A 25,332-nucleotide genomic window follows, 5' to 3' on the forward strand; every position below is an offset into this window, starting at 1 on the left:
CCCATTGACTTTCATTGTGTAGGCGAAAACAGTTAAAACACAACAAAATACCTTCTTTTATGTTCCACAAAAGAAAAGGTCACAGTTATAAAATGAGGTAAGGGTTAGTAAATTATGGCACAATTTTTATTTTTAGGTGACATCCGGCAAGTTGATGTCAGTGATGTAAGACTGTGATGAGTATCTTGAACATCAAACTGCAGTTAACTAGTAATGAAGGTGTATTGAATTCTGTATATTCTCATAAGTTCTGTTCTTATAGACAGCTGAACTTCGGTCCAGGTTTTACAGTACTAAATGTTTATCTTTGGGGAAGTCTTGCCAGGTCGTCTATCAGGCTTGGACAGTACATCACAGCATCTGCGGCCTTGTAAAAGATCTAGTAGTAGGCTGAATAGTTTTTTTTGGATGGACAGAACTGTTAGTTCTAGGGTAAAATGTTAAGCTTCAATTAAGCCATCATTTTGGGTATAGCAGAGTGTGTGTTTTTTTATGCAGAATGTTTACCAAGATGACTTTATGGTCTTTAACTTTAAGGTTATGACCCTTCTCAGGTTTACTAGGTCAAAGTGATGTTTTTATCAAAAACCAAAACACACACTTATGAATTCAGATGTTTTTGTTTTATTTTTCGTTTGGTTATAATCTCAGTACCAGTTAAGCTAATATATTACTATTTCCTCTAATGTAATTGAAGTGTTTTCTCTGCAGCCAGCTTTTTATGTGACTAATTTCTGTTTCTGTTTGTGTTTCAGATTTAAGAGCAGATTTACAGTGGTTCAGGAGTATTGCTGCTATTACAGAAATAATGACATGAGTGAGTTTATTACTTCCCAAATTATTTCATACATTACAATTCAGTTGTCTTAAAAATCACTACATCTTTTAGTTTTATTTTTTATAATTATATATATATATATATATTATATATATATATATATATATATATATATATATATATATATATATATATATATATACATATATACATATACTCACATTTTAACATGATTTTTTGTATTTAAAAAAACTTCAGTATGGATAATCAAGTAAACTTAAGTTGCTTCAGTCCAGTAAGTGTTCATTTTGAAATACTGCTAACAATATATTTGTCTGTGTGTATAAATATATTTATTTAAATACAAAAAATCATGTTAAAATGTGAGTATAAAATAGGATACAATTAAAACAACAGTGTTTTGAGTATTTAAATATCATCTTACTAAGACATATTAATGGGGCAACTGATATTTAAATGTATTTTATGCAAGTATTCTTCTATTCTACAAAAATCCTCTTGATTTAAATTACATTTGCATTACATTACATCTTATATCAGCATCTGCACAAAATTGCATAATTTTGCACTGTTATGGCCTCTGAATAAAATTGATGTCTTTTTTCACCCTCAAGTATAAGCTCCATATTGTCCTATATCATACTATCTGGCTCACAAAAATTGCAAATGCAGTCTTTTTCTTTTTTAAATAGTTTTTTATTTATTTATTTTTTATTTTTTTGAAAGTTTCAATAAACTGTTCAATTTTTGACTATTATTTCATAGGTCAGGCTTTGCAGGGTTAAGTTAAAATTCCTTAAGGAGTATATATTAAACATATGACTGTCATTACTTATAAATGAAAGTAATCATGATGTAAATTGTTTCTGTTTTTTTAGGAGGTGGCTAGTGCTAACATGTGGTGCCTCCAGTCTCACACCCGAATGAAAGCACATACACCCCACAGGGACCCACTGCAGGCTTTTCTACTTTGACCTCAGAATTCTCTGATTGACCCTGCACACAAAAACATTAATATTCACACACACCTTCTGTCTTGTCCAACAATTGTCCTCATCTTACATCCTGTGGCGAGCTCCTCTCTTCCTTCCTTAAGGCCTGGAGGTAAGTTTATATTTGAATAAATTGTTGAATTACTGCATTTATTCCTCATGCATCATTGTTTCATTTTCATTTAATAATTTAGAAGGCACTTTTATTCAAAATTATTTACAAATAAGGAAAAACGCAAGTAACCTATCTTACATGAGATGACAATTTCAGCAGAAGGGCATTATTGTAACTACAGTACAAAACAAAGATGTCAAAAGTAACAATACTTCACTACAAGGTCGATACTAAAACAAAATGCTAGGCCATTCTATCAGCTATAAACACCGTTATTTTTTTCTTGTGTGAATGTAAACAAATGGAAAAAAACATGTGTGTCAGAGTATTACCTTATCTTGCCGTCTAAATGCAACTAAATAGACCTTATGGTTAAGTTTTTAAATTCTGATTGTTTACTTTGATACTGCTGTTATATACCTGAAAAATTTAATGCATTATTTTTATGTCGTCTTTGTTAAAAAACAAAACAAAACAAAAACGTATAGCAAATACTCCATAATCCATTATTCTACATGTAATTAAATTTTTATATTATATTTTAGATTTATTATATTATATTATAATTATATTTACTTTTTATATTTATCATCACAACCCCAATACACCAGTAGAAAGTGTAAAGTAGAAACTATTTTTTTATTCATATAAATATTTATTTGTTTGTTTGTTTACAGAGTGCGTAATTAAAATCGCATTAAATAAATGCTGTTGTGTATTTTTTTTTTTCTTTCTCCATTTTGTTACCCAGGTTAATGTACAAATGTCTACCTCACGCTTAAAGGTCCTCTCTGTACAACTGCGACCCTGAACACACTACAAAAATGACCTCCAGCATAGACCGGTGAGTCCTCGGTTGACCCCAAACCGTCCTGAGTAGAATGGATTCTGTTAACAATAGCCACAATCTCCAGCACTCATTAAAAAAGCACAGCGCAACAATAAAATGACTAATAAAATGTCCACATTATTATTTTTGTTCAATGTTATTCTGAGTTCATTTGAAACCAACACCTTCATGACAGCATCCTTTGCCCGGGACCGAGGCCATGGTTACAGTTACAGCAGAGGCACAGAAAGCTTTGCAGCTGAGATGGATGGATCATATTAAACAATCTTAATATCTATGTTCTTAAACCGCTTTCCTTCCCTCGTGCAACATGCAAATATAACACACCTATGGCCAGTTGCTATAGTGACAACAGTGAATGGAATGACACAAAACATGCCCACTCTGGCCAGCCGCAATGCGCGCGGCTTCTTTCTAACTGGTCTGGCCTGTTGAGTGACAGTGAGATGGGCCATTGTGTGGTGGCAGTGTGGAATTTTACATGCTAATCTCTGGATTATAACCACGCTGAATAGAGTTAGCAGCTCCATTTTCCTCTTTCAAAGGTTTCTAGGTGAAGTAACTGGAGATGGCACCTACGGTCGAAAACAGGGACCGTACAATGCACAATCGTGCTTGCACAATCTACATTTTCTTACCTTATTCAGTGAATTCTTTATCTTTTTAAGAGTTGCACATCCTCTCATCTGCATGAGCTCTAAGTGTTCCTTCAGGACTCAGTCAAACATAGCTAGACGGAACACAGGGTGATTTCTAATGCACTGCAATGTCATTTTAACTTGTGCAAATGTACAGTATAGGCCACTGCAGGAAATAATTACGTTAAATAATTGTATGTAGTTTATTACATACTGTATATTCCCTGCTATCAGAAAAACAGTATTATTTTACTTTTTTTTTAATTCATAATTAAAGATTCTTTATTAGTTTCTCATCTCAGAACTGAAAAGGATACAAAAACGTGCCTCATTTGAACTCTTATACTTTCTTTAAGTATGGTAAATCTTTAATTTTCATAATAGCACTTAGTTGAAGTTCAAACCAAGTTTGTAATTACTTTTTTTATAATGTGCTATGCAGTTATGCACTCTCATCCTCGCTGATGAGATGAGAGTGGTCTTACCTGCTGTACATTTAAGCCAAAGTGAAAACAGATACATTTAGACTTCACCATGCGGTGATATCTATCATCATAATTACCTTTGTTAATGTCAACAAAACCATTTTAACCTTTATGTCTACATTTCCGCCTGACTGCGGGACGTGTCACAGTTTGTTAGTCAAGGTGCTCTGGTTTTAACTGTCATTAAATCTTAGTTATGATGGAACATTCTTTTGTTTCCTGTCAGGTTTAAGTATTAAAATATGCTAAAAATCTAAATATGTGCAAGTAAAACAATGTCAGTAGAGCAACACATATGAGATTAAATTTAGTTAAAAACTCAAAACTTAGTCTCAGCATTACTTGCTAAATATCCATTGGGCTCGTTGCTTTACATTCCAGCATTATGAAGTTATCGCATATCTTTTCTTATTTTTACAACCAAATTTGTTCAGACATTGACAATGTTCTTTTGGATGTCTGATGTAGTTAATGATGTTTTGAATTGTCATATCTGATATTTTTCTCCCGCATACATATTTGACACTTTCCAAACACTGTCTGACAGCAACTTGGGTGAAGTTCTGTCTTCAAAACTAATTGTCAAAACTGGCAAATGTTAGTCTTAAATATAGTGGTTGCCAAGCAATAAGACGTCAACATTGTAACTTGAGTTTAAGTCAGGAGTCTCAAGTCCACATCTCTGAGTTTCACTGATAAACATTTCATTGAGCAAATCTAGGTCAAATGTGTGTTGAACAGTTCTGGGCTGCTTAAAAAACTCTTGAATAAAAGTTACAATTAGGTGTAATACAGATAAAGTGGAACACTTAAGCTTTATTGAGAATTGTGTATACATTGCTTACAGACATACATTATTTCATACCTGTATGAATATTTTTATTTTGTGGAACACTAAAGAAGATATTTTGACAAATGTTTGAATTCATTTGTCCATACAGTAAAATTCAATGGGGTCCAAAAGTCAACATTTGGACTTTTCTTGTATAGACAAAAATTTGGTTTGGAATCTCTTCAGGGCGAGGTACACTGCTGTTCAAAAGTTCAGTTTAATTTTTAAAATGTTTTTGAAATAAGTCTTTTATGCTCACCAAGTCTGCATTAATTTGATGATTTAAAAAAAATACAGTAAAAGCAGAAGTGTATATTGTACTAATGTGAAATGTTATTACAATTTAAAATAACTATTTTCTATTTTATTCATTTTAAAAATATTTATGTTATGACAAAGCTGAATTTTCAGCATCATTACTCCAGTCTTCAGTGTCACATGATCCTTCAGAAATTATTCTAATATGCTGATTTGCTGCTCATGAAACATTTCCTATTATCATCGATGTTGAAAACCATTGTGCTGCTTACTATTATTGTGGAAACTGTAATAGATTTATTTTTTACTTTTTTTTTTAAATGACATTATAAATGACTTTACCGTCAGTTTAGATCAATTAAATACGTTATTGGTGAATAAAAGTATTAATTGTTTTGTAAACTATGACAGTTTTCATTTTTGGGTAAACTATTCCTTAATTTTTTTTCTAAATGAGTATAGGACATTGCCATTTATATCTTATTTGAAAACAATGGCAATGATAAATTATCAGGAACTGTCCCACTTTTCCTGTACTGGTTTAGCAGAGTGTAATTTATGTGGCAGACACTTTTCCTTTTTTGGATTCTACTCCAAATATTGGCTCTTGATATTTACCAATGCCAGTAATTGATACCTTTCTATAAGATATACTCCTCTTTTTAATGATCCTCAGCAAACTTTACATTTGATAATAAACATCATGGTTAATTCAGCACACGTTGAGCCTCTGTGTATGTTTGGTGATCAGTACTGTCCTCTGAAACATCTTTATTGCATTGTTGTGCTCGTACTGTTGGTTTGTTTGTCTTACAGGAGTCAGGAAGATAGTGGACTAGTGACAAAAACAGTCGCTCTGTCTCTCTCACAACACAAACACTATTAAAGTTAATGATCAGCCATCCACATCCTCTATGTGCGTGTGTCGGGGAGAGAATGGTGAAATGTTAATGCACAAGCACTGCATTGTTTTTGTGGTATAAATGTAGGTCATCACATTTTTCTACTTCTAATTGTTCAAACGAGCACCATTTAGGTATACTGAAATGAACTGCATTTTCAAAATGAGTCGTTTAAAAAACACACATATATATATTATATAGTGAGAACAAAAATGTTGCATGCACTCTGAGTGTGCAGTGACTAATTGACTTGTTTATGTCTTCAAAACAATTAAAGCACTCCTCTCACTTTAATGTGTGTGCTGTCACTGTGTGGAGGGTCTCTTATGCAGCAACTTTAAGCTTAAAAACAGGTGTGGAATAGAGTCATTCAGAGTCGTAAGCCGATACACGTGCTCTAATGTTGGCAGCGTGTCATGCACGAGGCTGTAGTGGCAGATGCAGTGACGCATTTGGAGGCGAACGATGTTGAAAGTTGAGTGTGAGGTTTAATATGCAACCGAAGCATTCGTGATGGTATACTAAATGCATGTAATGTTCTAGAAATATGTCATGTTTTCTGTTTCTGATGAATTAATTGGTATCTGTTTGCTAGCGTACTCCTAAACGTTGGCATCTAATATATAATGTACGGTCTTTCTCTACTAGCGAAATGCACTAAAAATATTGATGACTCCTCTTTTGCACTCATGGGTGTTTTTTTGTTCAATAATAATCACACTAGAATTAATGTTTATACCTTTAGCAATAGCAAGTAGAAAGTAAAATTGATTTAAATTGATCAAAGGAGACAGACATTTATAATGTTACAAAATAATTCTATTTCAAGTAAATGCTGTTTGAATTTTCTATTCATCAAAGAATCCTGTTAAAAAAAATTTAAAATAAAAATTATCACAACAATTTCAAATATTACTGTTTTTGTTTTTAATGTATTTATGATCAAATAACTGAAGGATCATGTGACACTGAAGGCTGGGAGTAATGATGATTCAGCTTGATTTTTTTTTTTTCAAATATTACTGTTTATTTATTAAAAAAAAAAAACATCAAATAAACAATTGAATATTACTGTTTTTGTTTTTAATGTATTTATGATCAAATAAAGACTTGATGTGCACCAGTGAGAAAAAAAAATCCCAAACTAGTGTAAACTAAAGCCTAATGGATAATTAATTAATTTTTATTTTTATTTTTTTTGGACAAAATGAAATTTAGGAAATATCAACTATAATGACAATTTCCGACTCTTTTTCTCTTAACTGTCCTGATTAAATTATGAAATCTAATCTTGCCTCTTTATTGTATTGTTGGTGTATTGTTTGCGCCCACCATTTAAAGCAGATGGCTTTGAATTTCACAGAGCAGATATAAATATCTTTTTGTTTGACAGCCAAGTCAGTTGATGTTAATGTGGTTTTTTAAACTCAGTAATAGATGTTATACATTATTTTCTTTATTTTCCCCTTAATTTTCTTTTTCCTTTTCCTGTAACACTGCATGTTGTATGTGTGTCTTAATTTAAAATGCAGTTTTCCCACATGCAGCAATAACATTAACCATATAATATGGCATTATTAGAGCAGTGGGTGCTTCCTTATGCAAACACACAGTCACACACCCACAACCCTTGATGCAAAATGGGTTGAGGAAAGCTCTGAATTGTTTATGTAAAAATGGTGGTAATGGACACCCAGTGGCAGAGCCACATGCACTGTTTTATTTACCCAGCCTGTTGTTTGCACTCATTAATCTCGCAACTTTGCAAATACACGTTTCATACGGTTGACTTGCATCTCGTCTCGCACACATAAAAACACTCATTCATTCGTGTGCACGCATCACATGTTTGCATGCACTAAATGAAAGGTCATTGTGATCTCTGCGGTTCCAGAGACAGACACACATTTGTACACCCTGTGCAAAAGACCAGTTATCTCAAGGCTAAAAAGACAGAGTGATTGTGATGACCTTAAAGAGATCATTAAAACGGTCATTTACTCGACCTTATGTCATTCCAACCCCATACTGCTTTGGAGCTGAAAAGCTGCTATGACATCAGGCATGAAATCAAACCCCAATCACGACCGTTACAAACTGATTTCAGGTCCTCTGCCATGACCAGCTGGTCTCGCTTTCTGTCTTGTGCTCTAAAAGCAGCTGAGTCAAAGAACACTGGGTATCTATCTAAATATATACTGACACACACAGCGCCCCTACAGGTCTTTATATCCACCTCTCACTGCCACCTCCACTGCTGACATACTGCTGGTTTAATCAATGATTTATTGCATGACCTGATTATGATTCAATATTGTGGGGTGTCAAAAGAAAAGGCTTGCACATTTTCTTGGTTTAGGTCATTTTTTGTATTTTCTCAGTCAGTTACTTACCCTTACAGTGGTCATTCCAAACCTGTATGATTGTTTTTTCTTTCAGTGAAACGCAAATGTTGGAGATTGTTTGAGTCAACTCCTTTCCATGCACTTACAATGAATATGGACAGAAAGGTCAATTCATGTGTCAACAATATTTGATTTAGGAATTACTGGTAATTGTTTTTTGGAGTTGAATCTGTTGATGCAGTTCATAAATCTAACTGATCTGGTTCTTTAGTTCTGACTCAGAGATTCTCATGTCATTCACACACAAAACTTTTTAAAACCAGCTTCAAAAAAGGTATATATGTGAGTAAGAGTTAAAATGTGAATGAAAGCCTAAATGAAAAACGTGGATTAGTTTTTAAATGTCTTTATGAAAAGTTGCTTAAAATAAAACAATAAAGGTATATAAATGTTACTTGAAATATAAAAATTAAATTGATTTTATTTTATTTCAGCATTTGTCATTTTTATTTAGTTGAAATTGATACACTAAATAAGTACAAAAGACTGAAAAAAAAAAAAATGACAAATACACAACAAAATTAATTTTTAAAGTTAAAAAGAAAATTATTAAATTGAAAAACAAAAAAACTAATTGAAATGTTAATAAAACCTTCATAATATCTAAATGATACTAAAATACCACTGCCCTGAAGATGAACTATTAGGTGAATATTTAAACTTCGATCTGTTCTCTCACAAAGCTATCGTATGTATGACTAAAAACTTATTGTTACTGTTTAAAGCTTGAAAGCTTCAGCCCCTTATTATTAGTTTTTGAGAGACAATCATTTTAAATAGCTGGTTCAGCCTCAGATATTAATATTTTAGCACGCTGAATGCTGTTATGATCACAAACACTGGAATGTGTGAGGAATGAAGCGGTCTTTAATTGGCCGGTCACACAGCTGGGTAGGGCTCACATCGGTCAAGCTGCTCTAACCTCTCTTACTATGGGTCTCTTTTCAGGGATGACAGCAGCATCTTTATGTTGATGGAAGAAGATGAGAAGGACAAAGCAAAAAGGTGATTAAACAAACAAAACATTACGAGAATTATAATGATACCTGAACGGGAATTTCCCTTTTTTTTTTTTTTTTTTTTATCTCAAGCTGAACTCCTATTATGAGCCAACCCTTTATTCCATTATCTCATGCAAGAGTGGTTTAAACATGATTCATTACACCAGAGGATTGTATAGACTAATATTGTATATCTAAAGTGGTTTTGCACAAGGAATAGAAACTTAAGTGTGACCTAGTTAAACCTGAGTGCACAGCTTCACCCTCTTCTTCTGTATACAGTCACAGAGCCGTGAAATGGTTTCCCTCAGCATTTCTAGATTTTTCTCAGATTACACTAGCATCCCATTATCATTTTGAGGAGTAAACTTCTAGAATGTAAATAATTAAGAGTTGACATGTATTTTAGTGCTTAACTGAGACTTCTGAAAGAAGATGAAATTATGTTATTGTCTTTAAGTCAGCAATTGATTTCCACTGGAATTTTCCACCTCTTATTTTTCCACCTACAGAGTTTCTAGGAACAAGTCGGAGAAGAAGAGGCGAGACCAGTTCAATGTGCTCATCAAGGAACTGGGCACCATGTTGCCGGGCAACACCCGCAAGATGGACAAGTCTACGATCCTACAAAAGAGCATCGACTTCCTGCGCAAGCACAAAGGTTGCTGTAATGCCATACCAATTAATTGCAACCAAATTTGTTGTGCGTTTTAAAGCTGTAATCATTTCGAAAATCAAAGTAAATTTAATATTTTCGTTGCCTAAAAAAAAACTTAAAGTTAAAAAAATAGCAACAATAATATACATAAAAACAACACAAAAAACTAAACAATTACAGAGAAAATACTATTTATTTATTTAATTGTTCATCTCATATTTTCAGTCAGTAATGGTTTCTGTGACTTAAGTTGATTTCACAAGCCAGACTATTTACTGTTGATGAATTCTAGCCAGGAAGGAGCTGTCTGATGACATGTAAAACCTTTACCACAGCTTGCTTTTTTCACTCAACATAGAGGAGTGGGTGTTTCTGAAATGGACAAGACAATAGTAGACAACGCAGTGGTAGCTCTTTCAACTATTAGTAAAACAGCCTTCACAAAAGATTGTACAGGCAACCCAAAAATAGAAATTAAGAAGAGTTCTGAACAGATTCCATTCCACTAGACAGCTTTTTTGTGAATGATGCATTTTCTAAAAGTAGTGTGTGTGCTAAACAGAGATTGAACCGTTTGGTGCAGTGCTTAAAACATCTAGAAAACGAAACATAAATAAAAATATTATAAAATGATAAAATATATTAAAAAGGTAAAAGTGATAATATTAATAAGATAAATCAAAACTGCTGTTTTAAAATGCAAAACGAAATCAAAATAAAAACAACTGAAATTTTCAAAAATATAAAATCCCTGTTTTAGGCAGCTGATATTACAAAGTGCATAATTATTATGCTCCTTATAATTAATAAAACATTTAGTTTATTAACCTGATGAAATAAAGTTTGTATGTTTTAGTTCTTTGTGCTCTATTTAAAACCGAAACCTCAATGTTGGTATTTTCTTTCCCTCAGAAATTGCCGCACAGTCTGAGTCGAGTGAAATCCGTCAGGACTGGAAGCCGCCCTTTCTTAGCAATGAGGAGTTCACACAGCTGATGCTGGAGGTGCATACACACTTGCCTAAACCCCCCTACTTGTGTGTATTTATTCAGTAAACACTAAAACTGCAGAATTATTGATATTCTTAATTTGCTCTGATTTTAGGCACTAGATGGCTTCTTTTTGGCCATCATGACGGACGGAAACATAATCTACGTCTCAGAAAGTGTCACGTCTTTATTAGAACATCTACCTGTGAGTATAAACACACTGTATTTATTTAAAAGTGAAATCTTTAATTTGGTGAAATATTATTACAATTTAAAATAACAGTTTCTATTTTAATATATTTTTGCAATTTTTAATATGGTTTATTTCTGATATGGCAAGGCTGAATTTTCAGCAGCCATTACTCCAAATGATTCTAATATGCTGATTTGATGCTCGAGAAATTATGATAATTTTTTTTTAGGACTCTTTGCTAAATAGAAACTTCAAAACAACTTTCAACATTATGAATGGTTTACGGTCACTGTTGATTAATTTAGTGCATTGTTGATCAATAAAAATGTATTTCTTTAAAAAAAAAAAAAAATCGTACTAACCCAAACTTTTCAAAAAAATAGGGTGACAGAAACGTCCTCAAATTCACTTCATGTGAGAAGTTAGGTCTCTAAATTCATCAGCTACTAAAAATATTAAAGCAAATAGTAAATCTAAATGAATTTGATGATATTGCTAAGCTACTATTTGTGTGGACAACTGGTCCTAACCTCCTAACCCAACCACACTGACAGCATTTTGCAGATGCAAATAAGCAGTATCACAATGCAGTTACAGTGGCTGATACTGCATCCATGCATCTGTTACAACAACCCTGCAGCCTCCAGTTATTCATGTGAACAGCTTTACTGTGTGAGTACGAGTGATACTGAAGATGTCTGTTGTTGTGTTTTCAGTCTGATCTTGTAGATCAGAATCTGTTGAATTTCCTTCCACTGGGTGAGCACTCAGAGGTGTATAAAGCCCTGTCCACACACAAGCTGGAGGGAGAGACCCTCACCCCAGACTACCTAAAAAGTAAGAATCACTCATACATGCTGTCTTTACATGTTTCTCATCACCTCATGAACATAAAAATGGTTTCTTCTGGTCTCTCTCTCTGTTATTGTCTCATTTCTTTGAGCACAGATCACTAGACTAGAGCTCATTAATGCTGTTTTCTTGTTTTTTTTTGTTATGTTTGCTTCCCTGCAGCAAAGAACCAGTTAGAGTTCTGTTGCCACATGCTCCGGGGCACGATCGACCCGAAAGAGCCGCCCGTTTATGAGTATGTTAAGTTCATCGGAAACTTTAAGTCCCTTAACACTGGTGAGTGTCAGAACGAGTGCCTGCAGCATCAGCCGAGTCTTTCATATGGATCCATTTATTGAATTACGCAGCCAAGTGCTTGATTGCTTGCGCTTCTTATGTGAGAGTAGATGGAGCAAGGATCATTATATGAATAGGAAGTGTTGCGAAAAGCCAGTTTGCCAAGGAAACAGGCTTCTGACCCAGATTTTGAGATGGAAAGTTGACCGTTTTTGGCTTAAGGTGAAGTGTAATTTGACGGGTGTCAGTAAACATAATTGTAAAAATAATGAATGATGGTTTTCAAACAGGCTTTGTTTATACAAATAGATATTCCCAAACTCACACCACTGATGGAGCCAGTGTTGGTTGGAATGATCAAACAAACAGAGTGATGTTTTTCCCTACAGAGCCGCTGTTTACACTTTTCCAAGGAATTGACCTACAAATAGACTTAATTATACAGCAGTTGATGGGGGAGTATTTAAACATCAGCTTTAAATAATATAGAATAATATATATAATTATAAAAAATAAATAAAAAAAAATACAAGAAATGATTATAATTATTATTATTATTATTATTATTATTTCTGCAAAAATAAAGATTAGATGAGATGGAAAAAGACTGATGATGATTTACACCACTTTAATTAAAATAGATGACATATAAGGATATTCATTATATTCTATTTCACGAATTCAGGTTAATAAATCCTTTAAATGCTTAAAGTTTACTAATAAACGTTTAATGGTGTAAAAGTTTCATTTGTCATAAATTGATAAATTTTTGTCCGTTTGCAAATTTTTGCTTAAACTTTTTTTTTTTTATACTATTTTTGAAAATTATTTATGATCCTTCAGAAATCATTCAAATTCGCTGGTTTGATCCTCAAGATGCTTAATACATTTATTATTATCAGTGTTGAAAAATGTTTTGTTTTCATTTTGTTAACATTATTAAAACATCTGTATAAATTTTACTATCACTTTTGATCATTGTCACTTTTAATTCCTCTAAATAATAATATTAAGAATAATGATCATATTTAATTTTCAGTTAATATTAATATTAGTGAGAATAAAATGGACTAAAATGATTAAATATGACATTTAACAATATATTGACTTAATGTAATTTTCGTTTTCAACTTTTTTTGTCAAAAGACAAACTATATCTTAAAATTAACACTGCAAAAAATGACTGTTTTAGATACAAAGAGTTTCTTATATCTGAATTAATGTTTCCTTGCAGGTGATGCCCCCTAGTGGTATGCTAAAGAAAATATGCTTATTGTTTATCATATCTCTCAAAACACTTCCATTCATGAAGATTTTTTGATTTATTTTTTCCTTTGTAGTGCCTAACTCAACACGTAACGGCTTTGAGGGAGTGATCCAGCGATCGCTGAGGCCCATGTTTGAAGACCGAGTGTGTTTCATAGCAACTGTGAGGTTAGCCAAGCCTCAGTTTATCAAGGTAGGTTGAGCCAAAGCCGATTTGGCACCTTCTCATTGGTCCTGTGACTTCTAATATTTGCCTGACAGACAGTGACAACTTCACTCAGATCTGTTATGTACATATTCATCGTGACACAGTTTAAATGTATTTGTGTGGGCGTGTTGATAGACACTGTACATGTTTGTGCAAGAATTGCCTTTGTTTTTGAAGACACTGATAAATGACCAGCATGCAAAGCACTCAGTGTGAGAAGTAGGTCACTTGGTTTCTGTTTTCGTTTTTTGTCTGCTAAAAGTGTAAGAACAGTCTTGTTTATAACCTCTGTTCAACAGGAAATGTGTTTTGTGGAGGAGCCCAATGAGGAATTCACCTCCAGACATAGTTTAGAGTGGAAATTCCTCTTCTTGGACCACAGGTATGAACTTCATCTGTTCTCACGACAGAACACATCACCTTCCCTCTTCCGGAAAACTAAAGAGTTGCTCTGCTAGTCTGATTCACTTAGGCCCGGATATTACCTGTCTCAGGTGATCTGATCACTAGAGGTCAGACGAGATTTTACTCTGGATAGAATGTGTCACCTGTGACCACTTGCGATTGGATTTCAGAGAGAGGATCTCTGATTTCATGACTGTATATCTACTGATACATCACTGTCACTGTTACAACACAGAGATACAACAACAACAACAAAAAAACAAAGAAAAAAAAACAAAAAAAAAAAATCAAAGAAAGCAAAAAAAAGAAAAAAGAAGGAACAGAAGAATTAAACAAGCAGCAGAAGTAGAAAATAATGAGGAATAAAATTGAGAAACTAGATCTAAGGAAGGAAATGAAAGAAAGTGAAAAGAAAGAAAAAAGAACAATTCATTGCTTGTAAAAAAAAAAAAGGTGTGCTTAAAATAAGTTTTTTTTTAAGTGTACTCAGAATATTAATGAAATGTCTACTACAGTGTACTGTACATACATACTGTACATACAGTACACTGTCATGACTGTTTCTGAACACTTGAATACACTTTTTTTTTAAAAAAGTGTACTTTTATATTGTCAAATTAAAAGCTTTACTTTCACCGTCCCACCTGTGGGATGCTTGGCGCTCTTTTTTTGTTGCCCTTTTTCTCTATAAAATCTTTTAGTAATCATCGTAAATTATTTGAGATAGAAGTAAAATTGACAGAGAAATCTAGAGAAAAATTCATTAAACAAAATTCAAAGGAGTTTTGATGGCTCCCAGTGGCTGTTTGTGGTATGACGCCCTAAATAAAATCTCACAGGAACCTCAATTTTTTTCATATCAACTTCAAATTTGGAACATAACTTATTTAGACACAAGGCTTTAATGTTATACCAATTTTAGAGTTAAACCTGTTATGTAAAATATTTATAATAAATAAAATATAATAAAATGAATATAGGATATTTTATTTACAGTACATTTAAACTTCTGTAACTTTTTGATACTTTAATATTTTTTAAAAATCTGCTAATTTTCTTCTTTAAAAAGAGACCAACCTTAGGTCTATATTCCAAAGTGTTCATAAATTACAACAATTTAAGTTTGGATAGTGCACTTTAATGCCTATTTTAAAAAATGGGGGTGACAGTTAAAGGGTTAAAGTATAAATCATCATGATTTAATAATCTTTTGTCATTCACACTTATTTTGATAAGTAAAGTACTTTATTATAATTTTAACTATAATGTTACTTGATATTACAAGTGAATATATTTTAAGTACTAAATTGCAGCATTTTCATTTCAGTTATATAATTTGTAAATCCAGAGAAATCCAATTTTATATAATGGCTCGTCCTGGTTAATTGTTGCCTATCAATTACATAATATCCGCATTATCGGTTTCCGCTTGTAGAAAGTCGTGAATAAAATGAAAATGAAATGAAAAGTGTAGACTGCAGCATTAAATTGAGATCTGCTCAGTGTTGCACCATGAATCTTTTTTTGCGCTTTTACAGTGTTGCGCGTTATAACCAATCACACACGAATCTGTTGAGTTTATAAACGCAGCGACCAATCAGAGGTGTTAAGATGAGTCATCGCTGAAACACCGGAGATTTGTTCATTGCGCACTCACTGAGTGTATTCTTTCATCATACAGGTAACAAACTGGGTGCAGATGTATGTATGATGTAAGTAGGAGATGCATTCATCAAACAGTGTATAGACAGCTTTACTGATTATAAGGGGAGTTTTTTGAGAGTGCTTAAACTCGCGCTAGACTAAAGTGTCAGGCATAAGTTACTGTTCTGTGACAATGTAATGTTAAATGTTCTTTGCTCACTTTCTCCATATAATTTATTCATTGTTTAAATAACTTTGCAAGGTACAGGTTATAAAAAAAAATTATTCATTACATCCGTGAACATGATTTGGACATCTCTGGATGGTGAAAACGTCATCTCCCATGTTCCACTCTCCTTGTCATCAAGCTTCGTCTTTGTTATTGTTTTGAAAATGCGACCTCTAGCGGCAAACACTTACATATTTTGCCTTTAAGTCGTGTGGAACCATCAAGGTTTAAACCCCCCATTATTTAGCACAATGGTTGATTGACAGGTGAGTTGGTGACAGATTAGCATTGACACTGCAATGCAGTGCCACTCTACATTTTGACTATTTGAACTTGAAGTGCAGTGGTACCTGGATAGGGGGCAAAAAAACCAAACAAATCCTAATCAATTAATCACAAACAAATGGAAAAGTCGTGGGGCCCTAGAACAGGGGTGTCAAATTCAGTTCTTGAAGGGCCACTGTACTGCAGAGTTTAGCTCCAAATTTCAGGTTACTAGAAACTTCCAGGCAGGTGTTTTGGGGCTAGTTGGAGACTTTGCAGAACAGTGGCCCTCTAGGACTGAAGTTTGACACTTCTGCCCTAGAATATATTTGTGGACAGTAGGGAGCCTTGAAGTCGAAAAGGCTGAGAACCACTGTCTTAATGTCATTTCTTTACAGTACTGCATTTCAGGCTGTGTGAGCCTGTGATGGTCATAATGTTTTCAGTTTTTGAAGACATGTTTGGTGTTCATGCTTGCACAGAATGTCTAATGAGTAATCAATAGCTCACGTTCAGCCCACAGGCTCAAAGGCTAATACTGTACATCTGGAATAACATGAATATAACTTTAATGCCATTATGCTTGGAAAGGTTTCTACTGAATTTAGATGAGTCGTTTCAGAAAAAATAGCTGCTAGCGCTGCTGAATCACAGATTCTGTTTAATTGGCACAGATGCTAGATATTAAAGCAAATGATTTTCCACTTTATCAGTTGTTTAGCAGAAGCTAGTGGCACTTCAGATATTTGTATGCTGTTTTTATCCCCAAAAAATTTTCATATGACTCAGGGAATGCCTGAAAATCTGTTTCAAGAACTCAGTTTTTGCAAAAAAAAAAAAAAAAAAGGCACTGGGTCATTTTAAAATTGTAAATTATTAACAATTAAAGATGATCTGAATTTAAAAATGAAGTTGCAGATTTTTTGAATTCAGTTCAGTTTAGTGTTATACTGTAAAAACTTTCTTTCTAGTCATGAAGTAAAACTTTTGTTTGTTTCTTGAAGACAATGGGGATTTTTAAAAAAAAAATGTGGTGTCAGTTTAATCAGACTAAAATAATAAATCAGTCAAAATCAATAAACTATAACATTTAAAACTTAAATTGTAAAATTTAAATAATCTTTCACAATGAAAATGCATTTAAAGGTAAATTGATAACTTTACTAATGTCAACGTGGTGGGAAAATCACCATCTGCACATTTGAACCGGTCTGAGCTTTGACCTTAAAAGAAAAAAAATGTATATATATATATGTATATTTTTTTTTTAACAATTCAACATGTTTGTAACATTTGATAATGCCAATGACAAGATATCAATGGAAAAAGGATTTAGGGTATTCATTAAATGTTTGACTTTGAACTAATGCTTAACCTGGGGGGAAAAATATAAAGATTCAATTAAAAAAATTTAATTAAAAATAAATAAATAAAAATGAAATAAATTATTAACAATAATTGCCATAGACGTGTTATACCGGATAAAGGGCACAAAGGTTTTTTTCAGACACTTGACAAAATCAAATCATTTTTAGGATTTTTTTCAGTATTGAATTCAGTATTTTTCAGTATAACAAACTGTTAGATTATAAAAAGCATTTTATATAGAGTTTTTCAACCATTTGAATTATTTCCCATATATTTTGCCATATATTTGTCATATATTTTGAGAATGACCCCACTGAATGCATGTATGCAGATGATGTGAAGTTGGATTATTGTATTTTGCAGGGCACCTCCCATCATAGGCTACCTACCCTTTGAGGTTCTGGGTACTTCAGGGTATGACTATTATCATGTGGATGACCTGGAGACCCTGGCCAAGTGCCATGAACACTGTGAGTTCAACTACTCTTTGTGTGTACTCGTGTCTCCCCACTTTTAAAAATGGACAATGGTTTGAAATTGATGAATGAATGGCACTGTCTTGAGTTTTGACTTTTATAATAATAAGGTAATTCTCTCTCTGCAGTGATGCAGTACGGTAAGGGGAAGTCATGCTATTACCGTTTCCTGACTAAAGGTCAGCAGTGGATCTGGCTTCAGACTCACTACTATATCACCTACCACCAGTGGAACTCACGGCCGGAGTTCATCGTCTGCACGCACACTGTGGTCAGGTGAGAGTTTCAGAACACGTAACGTTTGAACTACTAACAAGAAAGAAACTGCTGTCATATAAAGCAGGATGTGGCACTTCTGTTTGTAGAGATATTCTTAGTCGTATTTATTTATTTTTTTAAATAATGCTTTTTTTGTCTCAGTTATGCTGAAGTGAGGGCTGAACAGCGCAGGGAGCTGGGCATTGAGGAATCACCTCCTGAGATCTCAGCAGACAAGGTGAGACATTTCTGTATTCAGTTCTGAATCCCCATTTAGCCACCAATATAACAGCCAAGTATGTAAAGTATCAATAGATACATTTATTTACACAGACATTTTTGTATAAAATTTGATTAAGTATTATGCTATTAATAGTCATTTGAAATAGCTTGTTTATTTTAATGTGTAATAATTTAATTCTAATATTTATCATTTATTCATATAGATTGTGTTTACATTTAATTATTTATTCAATTCTGAATTCCCATACGTCCTCCAAATATAATAAAAAATTTACAATTTATTTAAACTAATATTTAATATTTTGTTTCGTAATATTTATATACTTTTATTTAATAAATTTTGTTCTTATTTTATTAATAATTTATTACATTTTAAGATGCAAATAAATATCCTTATTTGTATTTACACAAATTCAGTTTCTAATAAAATCTAAATTCATCATTCATAAAAAAATATATGTTATTGTTTTATATGTTACATTCACAGTAATATATTCATTTTATAAATTGAATACATTTATACACTGTAGTTGATATGCATCCGGTGTAAAACATTTTTTAAAGATGTTTTTTCCCCTATTATTTTCTGTGATAATCAATACTGTGCTACAATTAACCTTTTTATTTTTAAAGAATGCACCCCCCCCCCCCCAGTTATTTTTGGTTAATTGATTCTGTACCACAGATGCTTTGATAGATGTTAATTTGCACTGAAGCCAGAACAATCCTTTAATCCCACTCTGTTTCACTCTGCTCAGTCCCAGGACTCCGGCTCGGAGTCCCAGTTGAACACCTCCAGCCTGAAGGAGGCGCTAGAGCGATTCGATCACAGCCGCACACCCTCCGCTTCATCACGGAGCTCCCGAAAGTCCTCCTCACACACCGCCGTCTCGGACCCTACGTGTACGTATACATACCAAAGAGAGAAGCTGGTGCTCAAAAAAACCCAGCCACAGCATGTTAAGATGTTTACACACATTTCAGTGCTGTGACTAACCCATATATGTTTGTGTGTCTGTAGCCACACAGACAAAGCTGCAGACAGACCATAGCACACCCCCCCGCCAATCAGTGTCAGCCATTGAGATGACATCACAGCGGAGGTCCTCTATTAGCAGTCAGGTTGGTACATGTCATGATCACTGAATTCGGTGAAATAGTGTCCAAACACAAAACCCATCTTAATATTGAAATAAACAACAATGTAGGATAAGAAGAGAATTATAACGTAACATGAAATTGTCCACACTGAGTATTGTCCTTGTGTGTCGTCCCTCTTCAGTCAATGAGTTCTCAGAACACAGGACAGACGATGGCAACATCTCTTGTGTCTCAGCCTCAGCAGCCTCAACCACTTCAGCCCAGTGTGCAGGTAATTCAACATCCCTTTTACTTAGCACTAAATCGGCATATAAAAATGATTTCTGATGGATCGTGTGACTCTGAAGACTGGAGTAATGGCTGCTTTGGCATCACAGGATAAATTACATTTATTCTACAGTCTAGATATTCTACAGTCTACATCTTACCAAGCTATTATCATAATGTGTTCAAATAAATTAATTTATATCAAAGGCTGCTTCAAAGCTTTATGTGACCTTTAAGAGCATTTTGCAGAATCATTTTGCATCTGAAGACCTGTAATTGTTCTGGTAGCTTTAACTCCTGAGGCTTACTGAAAGTGTTATACCTGGTGCTGTTCATCGTTTTGTAGCCGGTGCTGCAGTTTTCCACGCAGATGGATGCAATGCAGCATCTTAAGGAGCAGCTGGAACAGCGCACACGCATGATTGAGGCCAACATCCAGAGACAACAAGAGGAACTGCGGCAAATCCAGGAGGAGCTGCAGAGGGTGCAAGGACAGAACTTACAGGTAAGAGCGGCCCCTAGCTTTTGATTAAAGGTGCACTCCCTGCCTCAAATTGACACCCTTTTGTTTGGCTTTGTAGATGTTCTTGCAGCCCGGAGGCAGCAGTCTCAACCTCGGCTCAGTGCAGCTGACGCAGGGATCATCCGTGCAGTCAGGGGGCTCTCTGTCCATGCAGGGGGCGGTGGTGCCGACAGGAAGCCTGCAATCCACACATACAGGGACACAACACACTGTTACACAGCATCCTCAGCAGGCACCGCCACAACAACAGAACCTTCTCAGAGATCAGAGCTCCAATCTAACTCAGGTGAGACAGTGAGCTTTTCTATGAAAATGCATTAGAAAAATAGCAACAGACATAGCAAAAAATGTACTATTAATTAAAACTTGAGATTTTACACATCCATGCGAGACATTTTCATCAAAGCAATATTTGTTTTCCATATTAAATTCAGTATTAAATTATATATATATATATATATATATATATATATATATATATATATATATATATATATATAATATATAGTTTAGTCCTTTATATTACTTTATGACACGAAATCCTATCTGATTGTCCTTAACTAAAAAATTTTTTAATAAGGCTGAGATGAAATAAACTATTTATATTAGATTAAAAAAAACATTAGAGAAATGTTATCTTGACAACTAACTGAAATACTTTCTCCTAACCCTGAATGAATATAAAAACTGAATTAAACCTAAATAGTAATATTTAAAAAACAAAAAAATGACAAAAGCACATAACAAAATGACTAAAATTAACCAAAAATAAAAACTGAAAATATAAAAATAAAAAGCTAATTAAAAATATTAATAAAAATTATGATAGTATATAAATAATACTAAAAGAACACTGCTACATTACTATGTTTAGAAGAGTGAAAATGTGCAATGTTTTGCTGAATATTCAACCTTATAAATCTAAAAATGTCAAAAACGTCTCTATAAATAAAATCTGTGGTAGGTTCAGATAAAAAAGATAAAACAGCCTTCTGTTAAATGTAAAAGTATATAAATAACACAGTATAATATGCTGTGTACATATATGTGAATATATAAATGTGTACATAAATATAGTCTAACATCTGTATCTCTGTCTGTTTTTAACAGTCTCAGAGGACGTCTCACACACTGCAGCCTCCTCAGGGAGCACTGCCTGCATCTTTGTATAATACCATGATGATCTCTCAGCCGGCGCAGGCCAACGTTGTGCAGATCTCCACAAGCCTAGCCCAGAACAGCAGCCCCAGCGGAGCCGCGGTTGCCACCTTCTCACAAGACCGGCAGATACGGTACATGAAACACTATTACAAACCTCCTTCATTCTCCTTCATGTAAATATAGCTTCTTTGCAGGCTATAAAAACCTTTTGGTTATTTACTAATGAACAATAAAACATTCATTCCTGACCATGTCATGGTACAACTGATCCCAACAGAAACTCATAACAAAGCTATCTAATAACATTTTGTCCTGCCTCCCACAGGTTCCCTGCTGCCCCACAGCTCCTCACTAAGCTAGTAACCGGCCCAATGGCGTGTGGTGCAGTTATGGTGCCTACCACCATGTTCATGGGGCAGGTGGTGACTGCGTTTGCCCCGCAGCAGGGCCAGGGTCAAACAATCAGCATCACCCAGCAGCCATCTGCGCAGATGCAGGAGCAGCAGGCTCAGACGCAGTCACAGACAGCTACAGGAACCGCCCAACAGCAAGGACAGGCCCAGGCTCAGCTTGCCCAGCAGCAAACGCAGTTCCTACAGGTAATCCTCCCACACGGAGAATTAGGACCCTTTTAGCATTTATTGACTATAGCGTATTTTTAGTCAACTTATTGATTAAAGAGAGCTCCGGCAAAAATGAAAACTCTTTAGTCATTTACTCATGTCATGAAAAGTGAAACCTGGAAGAATTTGCTGGTGGTTCTTTCACAGACAGTTACGATAAATGAGGACTGAAGCTTCAAAATGACATTTACACCAGCAGTCATTCATTTACTTTCTACTTTCTATGATCCAATTCCAGATCAATTCCAGGATCAGTTCTAGACTGACAAACAAATCAATTCCAGATGGACAAAATCAAGTCCTGTCCTACATTTTCTTTTTTTTTCTCATTTGATAGCCATTTCATGTGTATGTGTGTCACAATAGTGAGGGAAAACACTGTCACAATTTCAGTTTCATACTGACAATTTTGATGAAAATTGAGAGCTAGGGTGGGTGTGAAGATTTGCTATGAATAATGACCTAGATCCCTGCCTTTTCCTCACACAACCCTATCATGTGACTCTAGAAGACTTTGAATACAGCACAGATGTTCTATGGACAACTTTTTTAGTGCTTCTGCATCTTGGTTTGAAGCTTAAGAGCTGAATGAAAGAAGTCTGCCAATTTATTCCAAAAATGTTAAAAAAGTTATTAAAATTTTGTGACCGCTATTCCTTTATTGAAAGTTTTTCTTATCTGTGTAGCTGAAAATGACTTCCTGCCTTTAAGTTAATAGAATAGAATAAAATAGAATAGAATAGATCAACATGTTTTTAAAGGACATGCAGACACACACATTTACAATGTATAAATGTATATTTTTAATTCATTTTAAATTATAAATGTAATCAAATCATGTGATGTTAATATTAAAAAATTTAGTAAAATATAATAAATAAATTCTCTCTCTCTCTCTCTCTCTATATATATATATATATATATATATTGATATTTTGCATTTCATTCTGCAGGCTCCTCGGCTTTTACATAGCAACCAATCTGCCCAGCTGATCCTTCAAGCAGCGTTTCCCCTGCAGCAGCAAGGTACATTTGCAGCCGCAACACAACAACAACAACAGCAGCAACTGCAACAGCAGCAGCAACAACTGCAGCAGCAGCATCAACAGCAACAACAACAGCTGCAGCAGCAACATCAACAACAGCAGCAGCAGCTGCAGCAGCAACAGCAGCAACAACAGCAGCAGCTGCAGCAGCAACTGGCAGCTCATCGCTCAGACAGCATGGACCGGTCCAACGCGCCACCTCAGTAGCTGACCGCACGTCAGAGACACAACCAGATCACCACTGAGCAGTCCTGCAAGCTGAGGGGCTTCTGAGGGGGATGTTTGGAGCTAAAAAAAAAAAAAATTGCAGTATTTGTACTGTACCCTCTCAGATACCCTTCCACTGCTTATACAGTAGGTGAAGGGCCAGACCTAAACAGGTGTCCTTTTTTAACCCCGTGCCCTATCCGACCTGTAGGTAGTTGATCAACAGCTGCTTGCACTGAATTCTGGGAGAGGTCCAACCATGACTGCTGAACTTTCTGCGAGCTGGCAAGGAATCAGCGGCATCTGGTTTTCCATAAACTATCTCCTCCACAATAACCATTTCCCCCTTGTCTCGTATGCCCAGTGTGTGCCGTCATCCCTCTTTCACAGGTTTTATTTATGCAGAAGGAGCCGCAGACCTGAAGAAGGACAAACTGCACCTCTCTCTTTCTCTCGGGTCTCTCTTTCTCTTCCTCTTTCCTCCTCATTTTACTTGTCGCAAGTAATTTGGGTCAGAAAATATTTTTAAGATTGCCACGTGGATTCAACTTTTATTGTACAGTTCACCTGTAAAATAATGTGTAAATATATGGACAAAAGGAAAGAGAAACTAATATTTTATATGATGCATGAGACGAAAAGCGTAGTCTGTTATTTGTAGCTTTGAATATACTTTTTTTTTTTCTAATATTCTGAGGAAAAAAGCTAAACTTAATACACATAATGGTTGATCTCTTCACAGACTTCCTTTTTCCAGTGGGATGGAGGTGAGTGTGTGTATGTGCTTGCGCACATGTGTTTGTATGTATGTGTGTCTGCCAAGCAGGCAATGCTGGATCCACAGATTGTGTCACAGTTGGTTTAAAACGGCCTTCGTGTTTTAGTAAAACTGTTAAAGGAACAGGCAATCTTTAGATGTTTTGCATCGTGTTATACACCTTAGTAAGTGAAAATATATAGATATGAATATTTCAGAGAGATGTTTTACATTTGTAAATAGTTTAAAGAGAAGGCTTCAGATTTAGTATATCATGCAGTAAAGCAAAAAAAAAAAAAGAAATAGAAACGGTGCTTTGACTGTTTAGCGCAGAATCATTACAGCTTTCAGCGGCCATTCGCTATTAAGATATTTACGCACTCTGCTGAACTGGAACTGAAGCTTAAAACAGCAGGGCTATGATGAGGAAAAATATAATCGCATAGTATATTTGATCCTAAATGATACAGGTAAATTAGCATAAGGCTAAGCCATAGCTTCCTCTAGTTTTACAATGGTTTACATAGTTGTTTACACTGTTATACAGTGTTTTAGGTATGATTCATTAAATAGGTTTGAATAACCAGAAATATAATTTTACACAACCAAACCTCTCTATCAACTAGAGATAGAAAATTATCACATATTTGCACAGCTTTAATGCAGGAATACGTTCACTTGCCTTCTTGGGTCTCCACTCGTTGACAAACGATGACATTTCAGTGATAATGACTTGACTTTGCAACCTTCTTCCACTCAGCTCTGGAAAAGCAGGAATGTATCGGTTCACTAGTACCTCTGTAACGCTGACATAGTCACTAGCAACTTCTAGCTCTTTGCCCAAAGCACAGAAAGCAACTCTAATGTTGATAATCTGATTCTGTTTGTTGGCCCCTGTAGTATTACAGTTCAGATATGCCAGATTGTAGTTGATTAATATGTTTGACAAGACAAGTTTCCACAAAGTTGCTCTGAGACGTTTATTAGTAGTTAGCCATCATCAATGTTCTAAAGTAATAATTGTTTTCCTCTAGTCAAATG

At 34.5% G+C, this 25,332-nt stretch overlaps 1 protein-coding gene across 1 annotated transcript; it reads left to right on the forward strand.

Moving 5' to 3' along the window:
* Positions 1-755: 755 nt before the first annotated feature.
* On the forward strand, positions 756-24,167 carry LOC109066967 (circadian locomoter output cycles protein kaput-like). The gene is made up of 22 exons (XM_042755836.1): positions 756-817; positions 1,678-1,903; positions 2,658-2,750; positions 9,225-9,281; positions 9,790-9,938; positions 10,848-10,939; positions 11,040-11,129; positions 11,834-11,954; positions 12,132-12,245; positions 13,586-13,704; positions 14,019-14,101; positions 17,993-18,099; positions 18,234-18,381; positions 18,526-18,601; positions 19,365-19,509; positions 19,628-19,728; positions 19,889-19,978; positions 20,321-20,479; positions 20,556-20,783; positions 21,608-21,789; positions 21,984-22,257; positions 23,235-24,167. Exons 3-22 carry the CDS (start codon positions 2,731-2,733, stop codon positions 23,532-23,534), a joined length of 2,655 nt encoding a protein of 884 aa, XP_042611770.1. The 5' UTR covers positions 756-817; positions 1,678-1,903; positions 2,658-2,730; the 3' UTR covers positions 23,535-24,167.
* Positions 24,168-25,332: the final 1,165 nt, after the last annotated feature.

The sequence above is a fragment of the Cyprinus carpio genome, unplaced genomic scaffold (genome assembly GCF_018340385.1).
Source record: "Cyprinus carpio isolate SPL01 unplaced genomic scaffold, ASM1834038v1 S000006753, whole genome shotgun sequence".
NCBI classification, from domain to species: Eukaryota; Metazoa; Chordata; class Actinopteri; order Cypriniformes; family Cyprinidae; genus Cyprinus; species Cyprinus carpio.

Bases quoted from the DNA above. Each gene is read 5' to 3' on its own strand.
- LOC109066967 (XM_042755836.1), top strand. From the start codon at position 2,731: ATGACCTCCAGCATAGACCG. The intron at 14,102-17,992 runs GTATGAACTTCA...TGTATTTTGCAG, and splicing joins TTCCTCTTCTTGGACCACAG to GGCACCTCCCATCATAGGCT. The intron at 19,979-20,320 runs GTAATTCAACAT...ATCGTTTTGTAG, and splicing joins CACTTCAGCCCAGTGTGCAG to CCGGTGCTGCAGTTTTCCAC.